The sequence below is a fragment of the Pogona vitticeps genome, chromosome 1 (genome assembly GCF_051106095.1).
Source record: "Pogona vitticeps strain Pit_001003342236 chromosome 1, PviZW2.1, whole genome shotgun sequence".
Taxonomy (NCBI): domain Eukaryota; kingdom Metazoa; phylum Chordata; class Lepidosauria; order Squamata; family Agamidae; genus Pogona; species Pogona vitticeps.
Window position 1 is genome coordinate 101,777,903 of NC_135783.1, and position 18,615 is coordinate 101,796,517.

Genomic DNA, 18,615 nt, shown 5'->3' on the forward strand with positions numbered 1-18,615 from the left:
GCACATGAGACAACTAGATACCTGTCTCCTGATACCCCTCCCCTGCACCTGGCATTTGGAGGTACCTTCCTTTTAAGCCTGGAGATTATACATCCCTATCATGGCTTGTAACTTGTGATGGACTTTTCCTCCAGGAATCTGTCCAGTCCCCCTTTTAAAAGCATCTTGGCCAGATGCTGTCACCACATCCTGTGGCAAGGAGTTCCACAGACTAACAACATGCTGGGTAAAGAAATATTTTCTTTCCCAGGCTTGGTAAGAGTACGTGTAATTGGTAAGTGGGGTAAATCCATGACATTAAATTTGTCAGCCTTCATGGTGAAATGAGACTGCTGTTTCTGTTGCAGCTCACTGACATAACTTGAACTGATGGTTGTCCACAAAATATTCATTGAAATTGCTCATCAATCCTTAATAAAATGTTTTCAGTAGACTTTCCCAACTAAGTTTGGAATGAAAAAAGATAAATATTTCTCGCTTTAGAGATTGGTATATATTCTATGCAGTGTGGTGTAGTCGTGTATAGATTGAGAGTCTACTCAAGAGGCCTGAGTTCAAATCCCTTCTCAGCCATGGAAGCTCACTGAGGGTATGGAAGTGATAAAATCACTTCTTAAATATCTCACTTACCTTGAAAAACCCTATATGGGTTGCTGTAAGTCAGTTCTGACTTGTCTTCACATAACAACAAATATATTCTCATACTGTACTTTTCCAATTTACCTTTGCTCTCTGTGTGCATTTCTGCCTTGAGTGAATGATGCAGTAAAATAAATACTGATTGTGAATTGAAGAATTTATAGTACTGGTAAATGTTTCTTATTAAGCTTAAATGTGGTAATGCCAAACCTATTCAGTTAACTTTTTTAAATGGCAGATCCATGTAAATATTGGAGGACACACACTCTCTCTCTCTCTCTCTCTGTATATACAGTGGTGCCCCGCATAGCGAGGTTAATCTGTTCCGGATTAACCTTCGCTATGGGGAAACATCATTAAGCAGAATGGGGAAACCCATTGGAATGCATTAAATGAAGTTTAATACGTTCCAAATGGGCCCAAAACTCACCGTTCTCCGATGTTTCCCCATGTCCCGGCGGCCATTTTGGGTGTCCCAGCGGCCATTTTGGGTGTCCCGGTGGCCATTTTGGGTGTCCCGGTGGCCATTTTTTGTGTTCCGGGGGCCATTTTGTGTTTCCCGGGGGCCATTTTGGGTGTCCCGGGGGCCATTTTGAGTGTTCCGGTGGCCATTTTGGGTGTCCGCCAGCCATTTTAGAACCGCCAAACAGCTGTTCCCCCATTGCAATGCAAGCATGCCCTCGCATTAGCGATGGGGAAATCCGCATCGCAATGCGGATTCATCATTAAACGGTGCGCTCGTTATGCGAGGCACCACTGTATATGTATATATATATGCTCTTATTTGTGAAAGTTGGCAGGTTCAGTCCCCAAAGTCTCTGGTGAAAGAATCTTGGTAGCAGGATTTGGAAAATCCACTATCCTGAGAACTTAGATTGGTGCTGCCAGTCAGATCACACAGTATTGGGCTATATTTATTTATTTATTGAATTTGTACCCCACCCATTTAGTCAACTGACTACTCTGTTTATTTTATGTTTAGTCAACATATAAAATTGGGACGTGGTGGTGCTGCGGGCTAAACTGCAGAAGCCTGTGCTGCAGGTTCAGAAGACCAGCAGTCGTAAGATCGAATCCACGTGACGGAGTGAGCGCCCGTCGCTTGTCCCAGCTCCCGCCAACCTAGCGGTTCGAAAGCATGCAAATGCAAGTAGATCAATAGGGACCACCTTGGTGGGAAGGTAACAGCGTTCCGTGTCTAAGTCGCACTGGCCATGTGACCACGGAATATTGTCTTCGGACAAAACGCTGGCTCTATGGCTTGGAAACGGGGATGAGCACCGCCCCCTAGAGTCGAACACGGCTGGACAAAAATTGTCAAGGGGAACCTTTACCTTTACCTTTACCAACATATAAAATAAACAATTTAAAATATAGAACAAGTAATACATGTGATTAGTGATCAGACTTGGAATAATGGGGTTCATAGGATCATTGTAATCTACTGTGAAGACTATAATAGAAATCGTAGTGCAGTGGTGGTGAACTTTTGTGTGTCCAAACTGGGGGGAGGGAACCCAGCAGGCGGTTTGCCGCGGCGCCATGCCGGAACCGGAAGAGGTGGCCGTGGAACAGGAAGTGGCAGCAGGAGGGACTGCAGCTGCAGCTCCCTTCTCAGGTTTAGCTGCATGGGGGGAGAGTAGCAGTCTGGCAACTTATGGCTCACGTGCCGGAATAAAGGGCTTCGCGTGCCAGCTGTGACATGCATGCCATAGGTTCGCCATTGCTGTCCTAGTGTGATGCTGTTGATCTTCACTGCACTGTTAATAATCTAATTGTTGAGATTTGTTGGAATATTCAGCTATTTTAAAAAAAATTGAGTTGCTGGTTTTCTGCCACTGATGTTGTAGTTCATATTACACCTGTGTAATGATGCGAGCAGTGGTTTCCAAGCTGTGTCTTTAGGTTTCTCAGTGATGGCAAACTTCCTGAAAGGCAGAATTCTTATAACTATAATCTGCTCTCTATAATCCTTTGCTGCAAGGAGCATGTTCAAAACATACAGCATGTCTGATCAGTTCCTTCAGGAAACTGTGGATTCACTGCAGAGCATCCCTAGAATTTGGGTTGCCTATTTGGCAGATGTAGTTAAGAAGATCTTGAGTAGGCCAGTCCTTATTACTAGCCTGCCTGTGCCAGAAGAGAAGTGTGAGGTTAAATATAGGTACTGTGGCCCTAATGGCTGTACACATTTGTTTCTGAAACGGGGCCTAGACTGTTAGAGCACTTTAATGGATAGGTTACTTACCCAAAGCATTGGTTGACTAATTCATGAGAACCATTTTTTTTTTACCAGTGACAACAAAATTCTAATTGCCAGGCTTGTTGTTATACAATGACTTGAGCTATTCTGATTCCATTGTGTTATTGAGCATGAAAAGGTAGTATTAAAGATTGTCTTTCACTTTCAGGAAAGGCAAATCTTTTATCAGAGTCAAGAGTGAGTGTTTACTTGCACTGTAATAAGCAAAAGGTTATCTTTTATTTCTTTTGTTGATGTAAAGTTACTTTACCAGGATGGATTTAAAAACTCATTTTTTAAAAATTTAAATAAACAAAAAATCTGGTTTTTTAAACATTTAAATTGACTTAAATCAAATTGATTTAAATCAAATCCACTGCTTTATGCTGATAATTTGGTAAAATGGTAATTTATTTCACATTAATCTGTTAACAGTCATAGCAAATACATGTCATGGCCTTTGTGGACAAGAAAGTAGGTTTTTCACATTCAGCTTTACTTTCAGAGCATATAGATTTATTTATTTATTCGCTTGCTTTGTTGCTTGTTCGTTTGTTTATGTATGCATGAATGTATATATTTATTTATCATATTTTACCCCACCTTTCTCCTTTAAATGAATCACAAGAGTTTCTATAATTATCTATAGTGCTCCCTAACCTATATTCTGTTTGACTTAAATTGGATGAATACTTAAAGAATAATCAAATATGTAGCTGGTGTTGAACAATTATATTTTGCACTAACTTGATCATACAGATGATACAGTTGACTAGCAGTGACATCAGGACAGAGTTGTCCTTCACTACTTATGGCCATTAACAGGAGGAGTTCAACCTGTTCTGTCATTTATACTGCTGACACTGTACAACAGGTTGTAGCGCATTGGCACTGGCTTCCATATGTCAGCACATCTGTGAGCGGTCCATTCAACCAACCATCTTAGAGTCCTGCACTTTTGCCAAGGATCTTGCTTGAAGCATATTTTCAAGGAGAGAAGAATGCACATCTTTTAGTTGTCAAATCTGAACATATCACTGTAGGTTAGAGCTTGCCTTTGATTAACATTTTGAAGGTTTCTCGAAAAACCCTTTCATTTTTCCCTAACCCATATTACTTCACTCAGTTCATTTTATAACCCTTTAAATTACGTTGAAAATTTCCAAATTAAGTTTTATTTTGTTCATAAACAGACAATGTTAACATGTGGTGTTCATAAGCCTCAAGCAACCTGTTAAATATTGATTTTTTTTTAAAAAAAACTCTTGCTGTTTTATATTTCAAAGGAATTGAAACATCCTTAATGTTAAGGAATTTTTTAATTTTGTCTTTATGCACAGGCTAACACGTCATAAAAATGCTCTGGTCATTAAAAAGTAAAAAATTAAATCATGAAAAAAGCAACACTAAAACTTAGTTTAGTTTGCAATATGAGGTTCGAAGCACATGTTGTCAATATCTGATAATTAGAACTATTAATGTAAGAGAGAGGTAACTGAGGTGGTTTTTCAGATTTGTGATATCAGACTTCAAAGAAAACCTGTGCTTAAGTCCTGAAGACCAATGACCAAATAGAAATGATCTAATTTGCGTACTCCAGGAGGTGAGAGATCTTCTTGTGTCATACTCAGGTTATTTTCACTAGTGAGCATCTTCTAAAGTTATTGTTTTGCACAATGTTTGTTTTTGCCCTGAGAAACTCTCAAAGCGACAGAATTAACAGCAAGATCTTTTAACTGATGTGTACTACTTTAGAATTTGCAGAGTGGATTACTTCTATGAACTTGTGCTCCATTTAATCGTTTACACGTCACAAAGAGCTTAGGCTAAAGACCTGTCCAGTGGTGGTTCTAACAGGAATGTCAGTGTTTGTGGTTTGGAATCGCTTTCTGTCATGTGAATTCTGAGTACATGGAAGGATTTTACCAAGTGATAGGTGGGTTTGATTTGCTGAAAGTTTTAATGTAATTAAATAAAAGGAAGTTAGGCATTCATGTACCATCCCGCTGTGTCCAGTAAGGCTTTCTTTCAGGTAAGTGCCCATGAGATAGCCAGCTGAATAATTTTTCCTGTGGAATGTAACCTCATAACCATGAATCAGTTTTCTATTTCAGCCACATTTGGACATTTTTACAGTTCTTAGGCTTTAACGTGACTAAATGGGCTGCTAGCTAGGTTTGCTCCTGGGCAAAATGTGGCCCTCCAGATGTTGCTGAACTGCAACTCCCAGCAATCCTAGGCCACACAGCCAATAGTGAGGAGTGTTGGGATTTGCAGTTCAGCAACATCTGGAGGGCCACATTTTGCCCAGGTGCATGTCCATTAATATAAGTTGGCTGGACACATCCTTTAAAATCTTGTAGGGTGGAACCAAAAGGAGAGAAGAACATGTGTGGAAAAGATGATTTGATACTTTTGAATCCCCAAGGCAACAATGTTCTCCACCACCCTTCTTATTGGTATTGCCCACATCATCTTTCTTGCCAAAGACTCTGCCAGCAGGTACAGTGCAGACTAATACATTTTTGTATTGTTTAAATCAGGCTGGATTTTTAATGTCACAGACTTTACTCTCTTAAGAGTAATCTTTGGAGAGTTGCATGCCAGGGGTGAAACTAGTAGTTGATAAGTACAGAACTAAAAGTGGCCAGGGCCAAAATCAGAGAAGAAAGCCTCTTTCCCTTCCCTTCCCTTCCCCTCCCTCGTCCCTGCTCAGTGGCCTGTAACACACAACTGATCACTTTTGCCCTTGGTCTAAAGTCCAGTTTTGCAGAGGGCTTTATGTAGTCTAAAGGCAGCATGAAACTTACTCTGAGGCCTGCAGGTGGCCTATTACTGGACTAAACATTCTTGGAAGCAGTGCTGCTGTTCTCGCTGCTGCCAATGATACGAGTGTCAAAGATGATGCTTTCAGAGATCTTTGGATAATGTGAGTGTTGTTTGTTCTGTATTGTGGAGCTCATTTCTGTCTATAGAATTTTTAGGTCATGCCTGGTTTCTACCTATGTTCTCCTCCGCTAATCCTTTTGGGTACCTATTTTTCCTCTTGCATTCACTAATTTGTGTAGATATGTAAAGTCTTGACTGAAAAGACCTTTTCTGGACAAATGACAAATGAAGTTATTGCATACAGGACATGTTTGCTGACATAAGCAAAATAATACTATGTTGCTCTGACTGTTCAGCATGTCTTTCCTTAGGCTACAAATAAAAATTGGACCCCTTTCTTATTACTTTTGTTAAAAGCGGAATGGAGGAAAGCAGAGAATATGTTCTTTCCTATAGATAGTATTCACATTATATTAAATACCACCTGAAGCTTTGTTCTGTCAGCCATACTCTGTGCTATCAAAAACATTGGACAGGAGTTGTATGGGAATTCTTCATCCTTTTTCATTGGAATAAAGAAGTGACGACGTCAGTCCTTGCTGGTGTCTGCAAACCAGTTTTCATTTTCAATGTCCAGTGTGATAGCTGGCCAGTTTTGCCTGGACACTGTATATAAGAATGGAATTCTGCAGTGTCTGTTTTATACATCATCAAATTCTTGCCTAGATTTCATTTTGCAAATAAGTTTACAGATGTCATTAGCCCCTTGGCTCACCTACCTTAGCATCTGTAGACCTACGATAAAAAAGATCAAGCTTTTGTGAAGCTTAGCTGCCTGACCACCTCAAGGCAGTTCCTAATACAGAGGACTGCTGATCCCAGACACTATAAAAAGATGGAAAATGCAAAGGGCAAGGGCATAAGGAAGGATATACTTTGAAAAGATGGTGCAGCACTGAATGTTTGTGTAGTAAAATACACAAATGCCTTGGTAGAATAGACTGTTTCATAAAAATCCTCACTGTTTTGTGGTTCCCTTTAAAATATTTAATAATTTAATTCACTATCTTTTTATGAAAAAGGAAACATCTTAATAGAAACTATGCTGGCAATAATGATTTAAAAGTTATTTTGACTGTTTATTAAGCCTGATTAGTAACTATATATTAAAAATAAATGACAAGGTAAAATTTTTCCCTTGATAATAAAAATATTCGGTGTTGTTCTCATTGCTAATGCAAATGTTCTGTCTTTACTGTGTGGTGCTAGTACTGCAAAGAAGGAGAAAGCTGTATGTTGTATTTATTTTTAAGACTTTAAAATTAGTTTTCATATACATTAGAGTAGTGAATAATGAAAGTGTTTTCCCTTGATCTATGCAAATTCAAGTATTTTCTAATAAGTTAAAACAGCTTCCTATCAGTGATAAAAACTACCTTGCTCTCCCATCTGAAGGCTTGTACCTCCATATGAAATATTTTTTGCATTTCTACACCGGCAAAGTAGGGCAGCCTACTATGCTTTCCTTCTCCATTTTTCATCAACCTATTTCCTTGATCCCTTTTTCTTATTCCTCTTTTTGCCTATGTGTGAGGAAGGGGGAAATTGAACCACCCTCACCCACAGAGACACCAGAGGAGGAGAAAGGGAAGATAAAGCTCTGTCTGGTAGAAGGAGAGGGAGGAAAAGGGGAGGAGCTAAAAACATCAGTATGGGAGGAAAGTATAAAAGATCAAGGAGAGAGGAGATTAGGCAGTAGATTCGAGAATGAAGGAGTAGATTCAAAGTATGAGAGGGCGCGTGGTCTTTTGAAAGACTTTCCTAAACTAAAGCTTGATGTGTTGTTACTGGACCCAGAGGTGAAAAGAGAAGTAGAGATGACAAGTAGAAGTAGAAAAGAGAAGTAGAGTGATCCGGTGGGCCAGATAGGCGGGGTATTAAATAAATAAATAAATAAATAAATAAATAAATAAATAAATAAATAAATAAATAAATAAATAAATAAATAAATAAATAAATAAATAAATAAATAAATAAATAAATAAATTTGAAACTCAAGAATGGACAATGATTTTTTCCCCGTGGGGACAGGGAGGTGGGAAGAAGGTGATCCGGTCAGATCAGATTTAGAACAAGCCACCGAAAAAGGGAGACAGGGCTCACCACCCATGTTGCTATACCATTTGCGTGGTATGGAGGGTCCCTCTGTGGAATCCCACAGATCAGGAGTGTTTTGGTCCAGCCCCTCAGTGAGTTACCCTAATTTTCAAGAAGAACTATCCGCATCTAGTTATGGACCTTTGCCTGATTTGTCTTATTACAATCCGATTGTGGTGGTTGAAACACCGAGGGTTAATAAAGTCAAAGTTGTAAACAAGTAAGGACAAATCTCAGTTGTTATTTCCCGCCAAAGCTGAGGAACTGCTGCAACCTTCAAATTGAACCCAGTCACACTGTGGTTTTATCATAATGCCTTAATTAAAACACAGTGGTATGTTTGTTTATGTGCCTTCAAGTTGGAACCAGCTTATGGAAACCATAACAGGACTTTCAAGGTAAGTGAGACATTTAAGGATTTTACCAGTTCCATATTCGCAGTGAGCTTCCATGGCTGAGCAGGAATTCAAACCCAGGCTTCATGAGCCCTAGTCTATCATTCTATCCACTACCTCATGCTGTGCCCACATATTTACAAAATATGTGGGCCAGAATCCTACCACAATATATTCAGTGTCATAAATTGCAGTGGTGAATTGATGTAGTTAATCCCACATTGTGCACCAGCTCCTGTGACTGGTTTTCTGATGAGGGATGAAAGTGGTGACTTGATAGCTAGCAGTCATTTGCTGCTGCCATTTACACCCTTGCATTTATGCTAGCATATTCTTTTATCAATAAATCTGAAAGGTCTTCTGCCAGGGACTTAATGATTTCCCCTCCTTGCAGGGCCCCTCGGTTTAAGGGATTTCAACAGCAAGACAGCCAAGAAGTTCTCCATTATCTGTTGGATGCAATGAGAATAGAAGAAACAAAGGTGAGCATTTATGTTTCAATAAAACCTACTAGGGTTATCTTTTTTAAAAAAATTGTATGATTTTATATTTAGAAAATAATTTGCCTTTTTAATAGAATTGTTTTGGTTTTTTGTTTGATAGTCAGGTCAGTTTACAATTGTACGGTCCTTGGTGTGATGGTCATTTAATCAAGGCAAACAGGCACTAGATAGTTCATCTGATGCAGACAAGTATTATAGCTACCTAACTTGTTAAGCATGCTACCTTGTGACTGCTATGAGAATTGGCTCTTAGTTTATCAAACTGAAGATTTACTCTGATAGTACTGGCTTGAATTCAGTGATTCTGCCAAGTTACTTCCTTGCTTTTTTCTCTGCTGTCTTTTATTTTTATTTTGTAGTAGATTTTTAAAGTTGCATGATTGGAGCATTGCAGTCATTAGTGACTAATATAGCAAAGCTTCACAAGAGAAAGTGGTAACTCATACATTATCTTGCAGCAGTGATGTAGACAGAGAAGCCTATTCACTGAATTAATGTATCTTTTTCCTCCCACATCATACACAAACACACACACACACACACACACACACCATGCATATATATAATTGATCCATACAGTGTATCTTTTTTGCATTCGTACTTAGGTCATTAATTTAAAATATATTTGGTGCTTGTCAAATATACGTTTGACTCAGGTTAGTGCTAAAACTCTGGAGTACAAGTGTGTGTTAACATCTTCCATTTCTACTAATGGAAGTAGAGTTTTCTTGCCTGGTGTTAGTGGGATGATTTTAGGAAAATCATGTGTGGATGAAGAGTTAACTCCTCCCAGTTCTTCAAAAGCTCAGAAATGAATTTGTGCAGAGCCACTATGGTGGACAGTGTGTCAGCCATGGAAACATATGAGTGGTGGTGGTAATGGTAAACAAATCTTTCAATACCTCACCAGCTGAAATTCTAAACACAACTAAGTTGGGATACAACTAAGACATGAATCACCATAATCGATAAAAGACACCTAAGGGAACAGGTGCAACTGGTGCACTGTGTTTAACTGCACAAATTACCTGGACACTGCCAAAACCTGAACATCTGCAATCAGAGATGAATCCAAAACACCCATGGTGTGAATTTGAGGTTTTACAGGGAGTATAACCCCATCAAGCTCAGGCTGAGTCTCTGTTCACTGATTGCCCTCTCAACTGAGAACGTGTACTTCTGGATAAAGTCCACATGCAGTATCAGCCACTGACTTAGAACCAAAACATCCTCCTTGGCATAACTGGAAAAGAGTGACAAAGCTGAATGCTATTAGCATACAGCTAGCACTGAAGCCCACAAACTCAGCTTGGAACCAGGTTATCTCAAAGACCACATTTCTCTTGATGAGCTTGTCTGGCGGTTAAGATCATTGGGAGAGGCCTTTCTCTTGGTCCTTCCACCCTCACAGGTGTGTTTCTTTAGGACACGGTAGAGGGCATTCTTTGTGGCTGCTCCCAGACTTTGGAACTCCTTCCCATAGGAGGCTAGACTGGCCTCATCTTTGCTGTCTTTCCACAAGCAGGCAAATATCTTTCTCTTCAGGCAACCTTTCCTTTAATGACTGGTGCCTGAGTAGTGTTTTTAAATGGATGGTTGTGCCTTACTGCTTCGAATGTGTTTTTCATGTTGCTTTTGTTTAATGACTTTTAATGTGTTATTTTATCCTTTTTAATATTTGTATACATACAGTTTTTAGCTTTAAACACAAGCCACCCTATATCCTTTCTAAGGAAAAAAAAGCAAAGTAAAAATATTTCAAGCAAACAAGTGTGTGCGCGTGCACACGCGTGTGCACACACAAACACACACAAACACACGCACACTCAGTAATCTTATATAAATGCTAAATAGAACAGAAAACAGGGCCAAACCAAACCCTGAGGGACCCAACAGGCTAGGAATTCCTTATAAGCTACAGTTGGGCCCCCATATCCACTGTGGATTGGTTGATGGTAAAAGGGGAGAAAAACATATTTTTTTTCACATGCATTACCAGAACTGCAGAACCGCTAGAGACCATGCTACTGATTCTTCAATAACAAGTATTCACAGTATGGTATCTGGCTTCCTCTAGTAGCCAGTTCTGGTAATGCATGTGGTAACTGTTTTTTCTGGATTTTTTTCTTTTAATATTTTCAATGGTCTGGGGTCAGATTACCTAAAGAAATACTTTTACACATATGATTCTGCTGAATCACTTAGGTTGTTATCTGCCTTGCCCTCAAGCAGCTGGAGTAGGTAGACTGGCAAATATAACCAGGTGGCCTCTGGAAGGTGACCTTCCAAAATGTGACCTCTGAGTTTTGAACATTCTTGTTGATTCACACCTTAAACCTTTAGTGCAAGCCTCTTGGAAGGCTTTCGAAATTTACATATTCAAACTGGTCTTTTTTATTTTTATAGTTAATACAAGTGTCTGACTCTCAACAACCTGAAACTTTGATTTTCACAGTGTTGATATTCCTGTTTTTATAAATGCCTACATGCTTGCATCTAGCCCCATTATTCCTTGTAAACCACTTGGTGAGAATCTATTTTAAACTCTCATTTTCTCTCATTTGATGGCAAGAAACTGATTCTAAAATAGTGTTGCTTAGTAATTAAACTTAGCATATAGAATTGCCCTTTGTTTTTCACTTTAAAAGCCTATTTTAATATTAGGTGAATTTTTTAAATTGCAAGACTATAGTTTTGCATCCTACCCTTTCTCAGACTGGAAAAAGAAAACCTGCTGAATGGTCCATTGCCTGTCCCATTTTTGTTTATGGGGGAGCAGAGGGTGATCCCACCCTGGGTAACAATTAAATCTATAGATTGCCATAATGGTACAATACTTTGAGCAGGGACTTCATCACCCCAGGCTTCACAGCACGGCACATTACTAGTAAAAGCTGTAGGGGCCCCCTCCCCTTTTTCGGGTCTATAGATGGTGTGACAAACTAAGAATGTCAGATTTGTAGATCTGTTCAATCTTGTGAGCAGTGACAGTTGTGCCAGTCTGAAACAAACATGAGCAACATTGTCTGTCATGAGAACGGCACAGCTGTTAATCGTGCTATTGTTAGGGAGTGTCACAACCATGTTTTTTTTTTTAATTGGAGAAAGCCTACAGCAATCTGTCTGCCACCAGAACCCTTTAATTTCCACTTTTTATGCTGCTTTTAAATTTTACTCTGAAACTTTGCTAAAATAGTCAGTAGTCCATTTTTTTCACTTTCAGTGTATGGTAAATTTTCTGTCACAACTATCTGATTTTTCTGTTTAGCTTGAAAGAAATATACCTGTGTATATTTCATATATACCTGTCATATCTTGATATTTAACTTCCTAAGAAACACCTCTTTTTATCCTTAAACATATAAATACTGTACTATAAACTGTATGTTAATTGGGGCATCTTCTGACTCTGGAGTATCTTTTGCTGCTTAGTTATGCATGTGTTCTGTAAGACAGTTCTATGACTTGGCTCATACATATATTCTTGTTATAGACTTCCTTATTCCTGATATTAGTGTTTTTATTTTGATTTCTAAGTTATATTAATAGATGTAAGTGAGCATGAATGAATGAATGAATGAATGAATGAATGAATGAATGAATAAATAAATAAATAAATAAATAAATAAATAGGAAACGGTCGATATCAGAGTCAAAATTGTCTAGTGTCCGCTTTTTCCAGTATGGTGCACTGGAGATGCTTCACACCAGGTCTGAAGTATTTGAACCCTGCTGCTAATTGATTAATGTCTGATGCCATTGTTAGCCGCACCCAAACCCTTCAAAGACTTTCTTTCTTTGACCTAAATAAATGGTTCAACGCACTCATCCCAACAAAAAAGGGGTAGCTTATGGCCTTCAGCCCATTTATGGTATCCAACTTGCTGAGTTATTTATTGATCAGTTCTCTTTAGTATAATGTTGGATTTAAGATGAACAAAGTGGGGCCTGACGCGCTAGGAATTAATACACTAGCCAGGTCCGATGCTTGTAAAGTAGAAATCATCAGTTGGTGCTCTAGTTGTGTAAATAATATATTTCAAAATACCTATATCACGGTGTCTATGTGTTTCCAATGTGTGGGTAGAACAGGTATACTCGTAAATATTTCAGTTATGTATGATTTTATTTTTTAATGGTGATGTTGAAAAATGTCATTATTTGTAAGAAATGCTTTTATTGAAACTTGTTTCTAGGATTCTGTTGCTTATAGCATTTAAATGTAATTGTGCAGTAAAACGCTACTGACTTTTACTATTAGCTAATGGCACATAACTTGGTACTAAATATCTCCTTATATGGCAGAGTACTATGTTCTCCTTAAATTCTGTGTTCATATATTGTGTGACTGTCTTTGTTCAAATGTAGTTTTAGATGGAAAAATGAATAAAGTCACAAGACATTTGATTGGGGCCTTGGTTTCAGACTTAAAGCTGAATCTCAGAGTTTTCTATGATCACGCCTTCAGTGGGCTTCTTTAGTTTCCCCAAAAGGTCACGCCAAAACAAGATAGTAATGCAGATTACAATATAAATTGTATTAAATCAAAATAAGAAGACTCAGTGTGTGCAGACTTAATTCCAGTCTTAAATTTGGTCTTTAATAATTAGTGTCATACAGCTTTGGCTTTGCTGCGACACTGTTAATAAGTCCAAAGGGTTACCCCTCAGAAAATTAGTTTTTCTTCATTCTTCTTCTGGTCTGACTATTGTGTCCTTTTTCCATGTGTAGGGCTCCTCTTTCTTCCTGTTCATTTACCTATTTTTTCATGTCATCCACAGCCTCTGTGTGTGCTTCTATATAGCAAATAGACGCATCACAGCTTAATTAGATGTTAGGAACAAGATGCAGGCCAAAGTTGATAAGATATACTTTCATGCATTTCTTACACTAGCTAGCTTCTCTAAATACAGTTATAGATATCAGGATTGGGATCATGGTGTTTGTTGAAGAAGAGAGAAACCCACATACTCCCAGCACAATGGAACTCATCTCCTACATAAATTCTTATTAGCTCTTACAGGAAAGCTTCCTTTGGTGCCATTGAGTCTTTCCTGCTGGATATTTAGGAACTTCAGTGGATGAATGAAAGATTTCTGCCAGGAGTACAATGACATTAAGGGTTCAATCCCAACACTTCTCATTCTAGATTACTGACTCCTACATAGGGTTGCCAGACGTCAGGCAAAAGGAGGACATGTCCTCCTTTTAAGCCTAATGTCCTCTGTCCAGCAGACAAAGCTAAAAACTTTTAAAATGTCAGGCATTTGTCTACATGGCCTTCCTCCTCCTCTTCGTCTTACCCGAGGAAAAACAGATGGTTTTTAAATAAGGGGACACCATAACGAAGAATTACTTTGTAAGAGCGGAAGTGAAGCAATCACAGAATCACACTGTAGTCTTTTTTTTAAACGGGCGGAATTCCTGTGATCACACGGTGTCTGTTTCGTTCATTGTCTCCCCGGTTGCTAGGAAGGAGGATGAGACCAGTTGCTCAGATCAGGTAAGAAATGGGGAGGGACAGTGGCGCTCTTTAGAGTTGGGCTTCTTCCTTCAGCAGCAGCCGTTGTGAACCAAAGGAGTGGTTCTGAAGAGAAGGGTGTCTTTCAGAGCTCGGGAACCTGTGGCCTTCCAGATGGTGTTGAAATCCAACACCTACGATGCAAACATTAAAGTAAATAAATAAAAGTGTTTTTTCCCCAAAATCTGGTAATGGAGGACTGTAGAGCAACTTCTGGAGTGTCTAAGCAGGGAGATTGTATTTTTAAAGAAATATATTTTTGTGCTAGCTGGCAGCCTAATAATACCAGTTGCTCTATTTTAACTTTGTTGGTGATATAACATTTATTTTTATTTTTTAACATGACTGTTTCTTGATCGGTTCACTAAGAGAAATTTATTGGCAGCTTGTGATTGAGTTCTTTCAAACCTGGTGACAGTTCCTCACTTTTGATTTATTCTCTTCTGGAGTCTCAACATCAACTGGGTCAAAACATAACAAGTTAACTGGGACTCATTGTCCAACTTCAGTTCATTCACTGCGGGGCTGGCCCAAACCGTTCACGATTGGTAATCTTGTGTAAGAGAGCACTCCTCATTACGCATACTGTCCCACAACATGGGTGTCATGCCCAATCTCCCTCCTTTGGTGGGCTGTTGTATATTGGATCAGGGTGAATCACCTTCCTCCCACGTCCTTGTCCGTGTGGAAACACAATCACAATCCATTCTTGTGTTTCATAGACCGTTTTTCCTTCTTTAGGAATGTGTGGATTTGGATGTAGACCTCCTACTCTCAGATTAGGGGAGTCTTTAAGTAGGTTGCGTGCTTTCTCATGTTTCTGATCAACATTCCCTGAATCTATCTCTGACTGATCCTCTCTTCTCTTCTTTTCTATCACTCTGCTGCTAAACCTCCGCTCTCCCCCTTCTTTTATCTCCTCCTTCCACATAGAAAGTTTTAACTCCTCCCTTTTTCTTCCTTCTCCTTCCTCCACCAAAAAACCCTCTATTTTTTTCTTCCCATCCCCCAACACTCCTGTCACTCTTTCTATGTCACCCTCTTTGATCTCCTTTTCCTTCTTTTCTGGTCCTGTTGATGAGGACGGCACATTTGTATCCTGTTCTCCTTCACACAGCTATTGTAATAAAATTGTATTGATTGCGGGTTTAATCCGGAACAATTCAAATGAAACGTTCAATACATCCTCCTCTGTCCTCTTTTTTCTCTTTCTATGTCCTCCATTTGGTACCCATGTATCTGGCAACCCTACTCTTACAAGTGTTAATTAGTAGTGGTGGAACAAGACCTCTTAAACATATTTGTATATTTTCAACACTAAATCTAGCTTTATGGCACCTTAAAGATTAACTGTTACATTTTAATGTGAGCTTTTCAGACGTATGGAGTAAAATGCAGAGTTCACAAGTAAAACATTCATGCTGGCTTTAAAAGTCACTGGTATATGGTCACATTTCACTCATGCAGTAATGTATGACCTAGGTTTGATGTTCTCTTCTTTTGAAGTCTGGTTTTGTAAACATTTCCAAAAGAGTCAGAAAACAAGCCTAGAGGAAAAAAGGGTGTGTGTGGGAGAGAAAAAGGCTTGTACTGTAAAGACCAACTGTGAGCAGTAACATGATTAACTCTACTGACTCTTAAAGCTGGCATGAAAATTTTACTTGTGAACTCTGTATTCTACTTTGTATGTCTGAAGAAGTGGGCTTGTCCTTGAAAGTTCACATTAAAATATAACATTTAGTATTCAAGGCTTTTACACACACACACACACACACACACACAAACACAAATTGAATTTTGATATGCACAGACTAAGATGGCTACCTCTTCTAAAACTACATCTAGCTTGATTCTTGTGCTGACTATCATCACTTTAGCAATTGATATTTTCTTCACTGCCTGAAATCCTGTTGCTTAACATAGTGAGCTACATTAGAGTAGGGAAACTGAATCAGTGGTGATTTGGTTAGTTCTCTGTGCTTGATTCACATGGGCCTATTCTGATTGTGATCACATGAGGAAGTAGATTGTGGTTTAGATCACTTGTGGAACAGTCTGGCACAATCTCTCCCAGAGATCACAGAACACATGGAAAAATGCCCTGCAGCCCAGCCCCAATTTATGCTCAAGCTGGACCTTTTTGGCTTCTACTCTTTGGGATTAGGCTGCAACAATTCCATGGCAGATAGAAGGTTCACTTTAAGGGAGATGACTGATTGCACCCTTACTATGCTAAAGTAAGTTACAGCCAGAGGATATACATTTGAATCAATAGAACTTAACAGATGAATTAACTCACCAAATCACCACTGATTCAGTGGGTTTCCTGTAGTGTGGCTTACTATGCTAAGCAACAGGATTTCAGCCGGCGTCACAAAAGCTGAATTATTAATAAACATACTTAACTAATCCTAATTTCTCAGGTCACTGCCCTTTATGTTAAAAAGCTGGCAGCAATTTATTAAGGAGTTCGTAAATGTAGCAATATATTTCCATTTAAAAGGCTAAATTAGGGCAACATTTTTCTTCTCAGCTGCATACAGTTTCAAGGTTTCTCTAGTTTTGTAATGGAGAGAAAGAAACCTGTCACTCTATAATCTGTTTAGAATTCTGAAACAGTAATTTACTGTGGTTATGTGAAGCTGAGAGCAATGTTGTCAGAAGACTCCATTACAAGCCTAGACTTATTTATACTGAAGACCTGTACAGAAGAGAGAAAAGGATGACAGATTTCTTTGAAGACAAATCCTGTGAAGAAAAACCTGCAGCTCTAGAAAGTGAAGTGAAAGCTGCTCTGAAAGCATTGGGAAGGCATAAATAATCAGGGATAGAAGGAATACCAATAGAATTATATTAAGTTACAGAGTCTGAATCTGTCAAATTCCTATGCAGAATATTCCAGAAAATATGGAAAAGAAAGCAATGGCATACAGGCTGGAAATGATGAAACTGAGGCTGTCCTACTTTGGACATGAGACGGCAACATTCTTTGGAAAATACAATAGTGCTGGAAAGTTCGATGGCAGCAGGAAAAGAGGAAGATTACAGACAAGATGGATCAACTTCCTAAAGGAAGTCACAGCCTTGAGTTTACAGGAGCTGAGCAGGGCTGTTGAGGGCAGGACATTTTGGCGATCACTCATTCATAGGGTTACCATGGGTTGAGGACAACTTGACGCAGGTAACAACACAACAACTTGACATGAGTCTCAAAATGCAAGATCATACTTTTGCACCCACTTGTAGCTATTGAAAGATGGGTTTCACGGAGGAATAGTAATGCATTGAGCAATTTGGCAGCAACAGAATCAAATTCTGAAGATGTGATCGTGCTGGCTGCGGTATTCTGGGAGCCTTAGTCTGGAAAACTAATTTTTCTATCTCTGAAATGGAGAGTGAGACCCATATGCCCTTAACACATGTGCCCTTAACAACCCAACCTTCATTTCAGTGAGGTGCTCCAAGAAAACACAACAGTGAAGCAGAATGCTGAGCCATACCCCAAAACCTAAGCAAAACTTCCGTCCCACAAAGTACTGGTAAGATGGATGTTGGAACAAACCATCAAGTACAGAGTTAAAAAAAAGTACACACATACTCATAGAGACTCTCTTGCACATAGCATATCTCCAGGTTGTTCCCACCTCCCTTAGCATACCTTTCTCTCTTTCTGTTCCCCCACCCCTCAAGTGGATTTCTGAATTATGTGCTAAAGAGCAGCTGCCCACCATCCTTGTTTCCTGAAAATGCTTCTGAAGCCCATATGGGCTTCAAAAGCATTTGCACAAAGCAGACTGGCAATTTGCCTTGTAGCATGTCAGCTTCCCATTGAAAAAAAAACCTTTGTATTTTTTAAAATCATGTTTTAAATATGGGTGCAGATAACCCAGCTAGTACCAAGGGAGATGTTGGTGGGCATGGTAGTGTTTTGTCCATGGTGGTTGTGAGAAGAGACATTTCATGCTGATGATTAAAGCTACACTCTATACACTCTCTGAAGAAAAGTAGAAAGGGCAGTGACCTAAAGAGTGCTTTTAAATGTTCTGTATCTGTCAACACCTGTTGCTATATGCTGTTTATAAATGTACTTGCCTCTGTGAAATTCTAGCAAATAAAATATATATTACATGTTTTTACAGCGCATACAAACTGCAATCCTAAAAGCATTCAATAATCCAACCACCAGAACAGCAGATGAGGAGACGAAAAGAAAAGTCAAAGGTCTGTGATCTTTCAGCAAAGCTCCGTAATGTTATTTGCACTGAGTCTGATTTAAGTGTATTTTTGCAGATGAATTGTGTCTATGAAAAATAGTATGTTCATGAATTT

The 18,615-nt window shown here is 39.0% G+C and overlaps 1 protein-coding gene across 11 annotated transcripts in view; it reads left to right on the forward strand.

Moving 5' to 3' along the window:
* The window catches only part of USP45 (ubiquitin specific peptidase 45), an 85,842-nt gene that overhangs the window by 27,438 nt on the left and 39,789 nt on the right, over positions 1–18,615 (forward strand). For all 11 annotated transcript variants that reach the window (XR_013538487.1, XR_013538488.1, XR_013538486.1 and 8 more), the window contains exons 9-10: positions 8,657–8,744; positions 18,426–18,507. Coding sequence is in view for 6 of the 11 variants with exons in the window: in XM_072998432.2 (XP_072854533.2) it covers positions 8,657–8,744; positions 18,426–18,507 (170 nt within the window). In the remaining 5 variants the exon portion in view is untranslated. The remainder of the gene's footprint in view (positions 1–8,656; positions 8,745–18,425; positions 18,508–18,615) is intronic.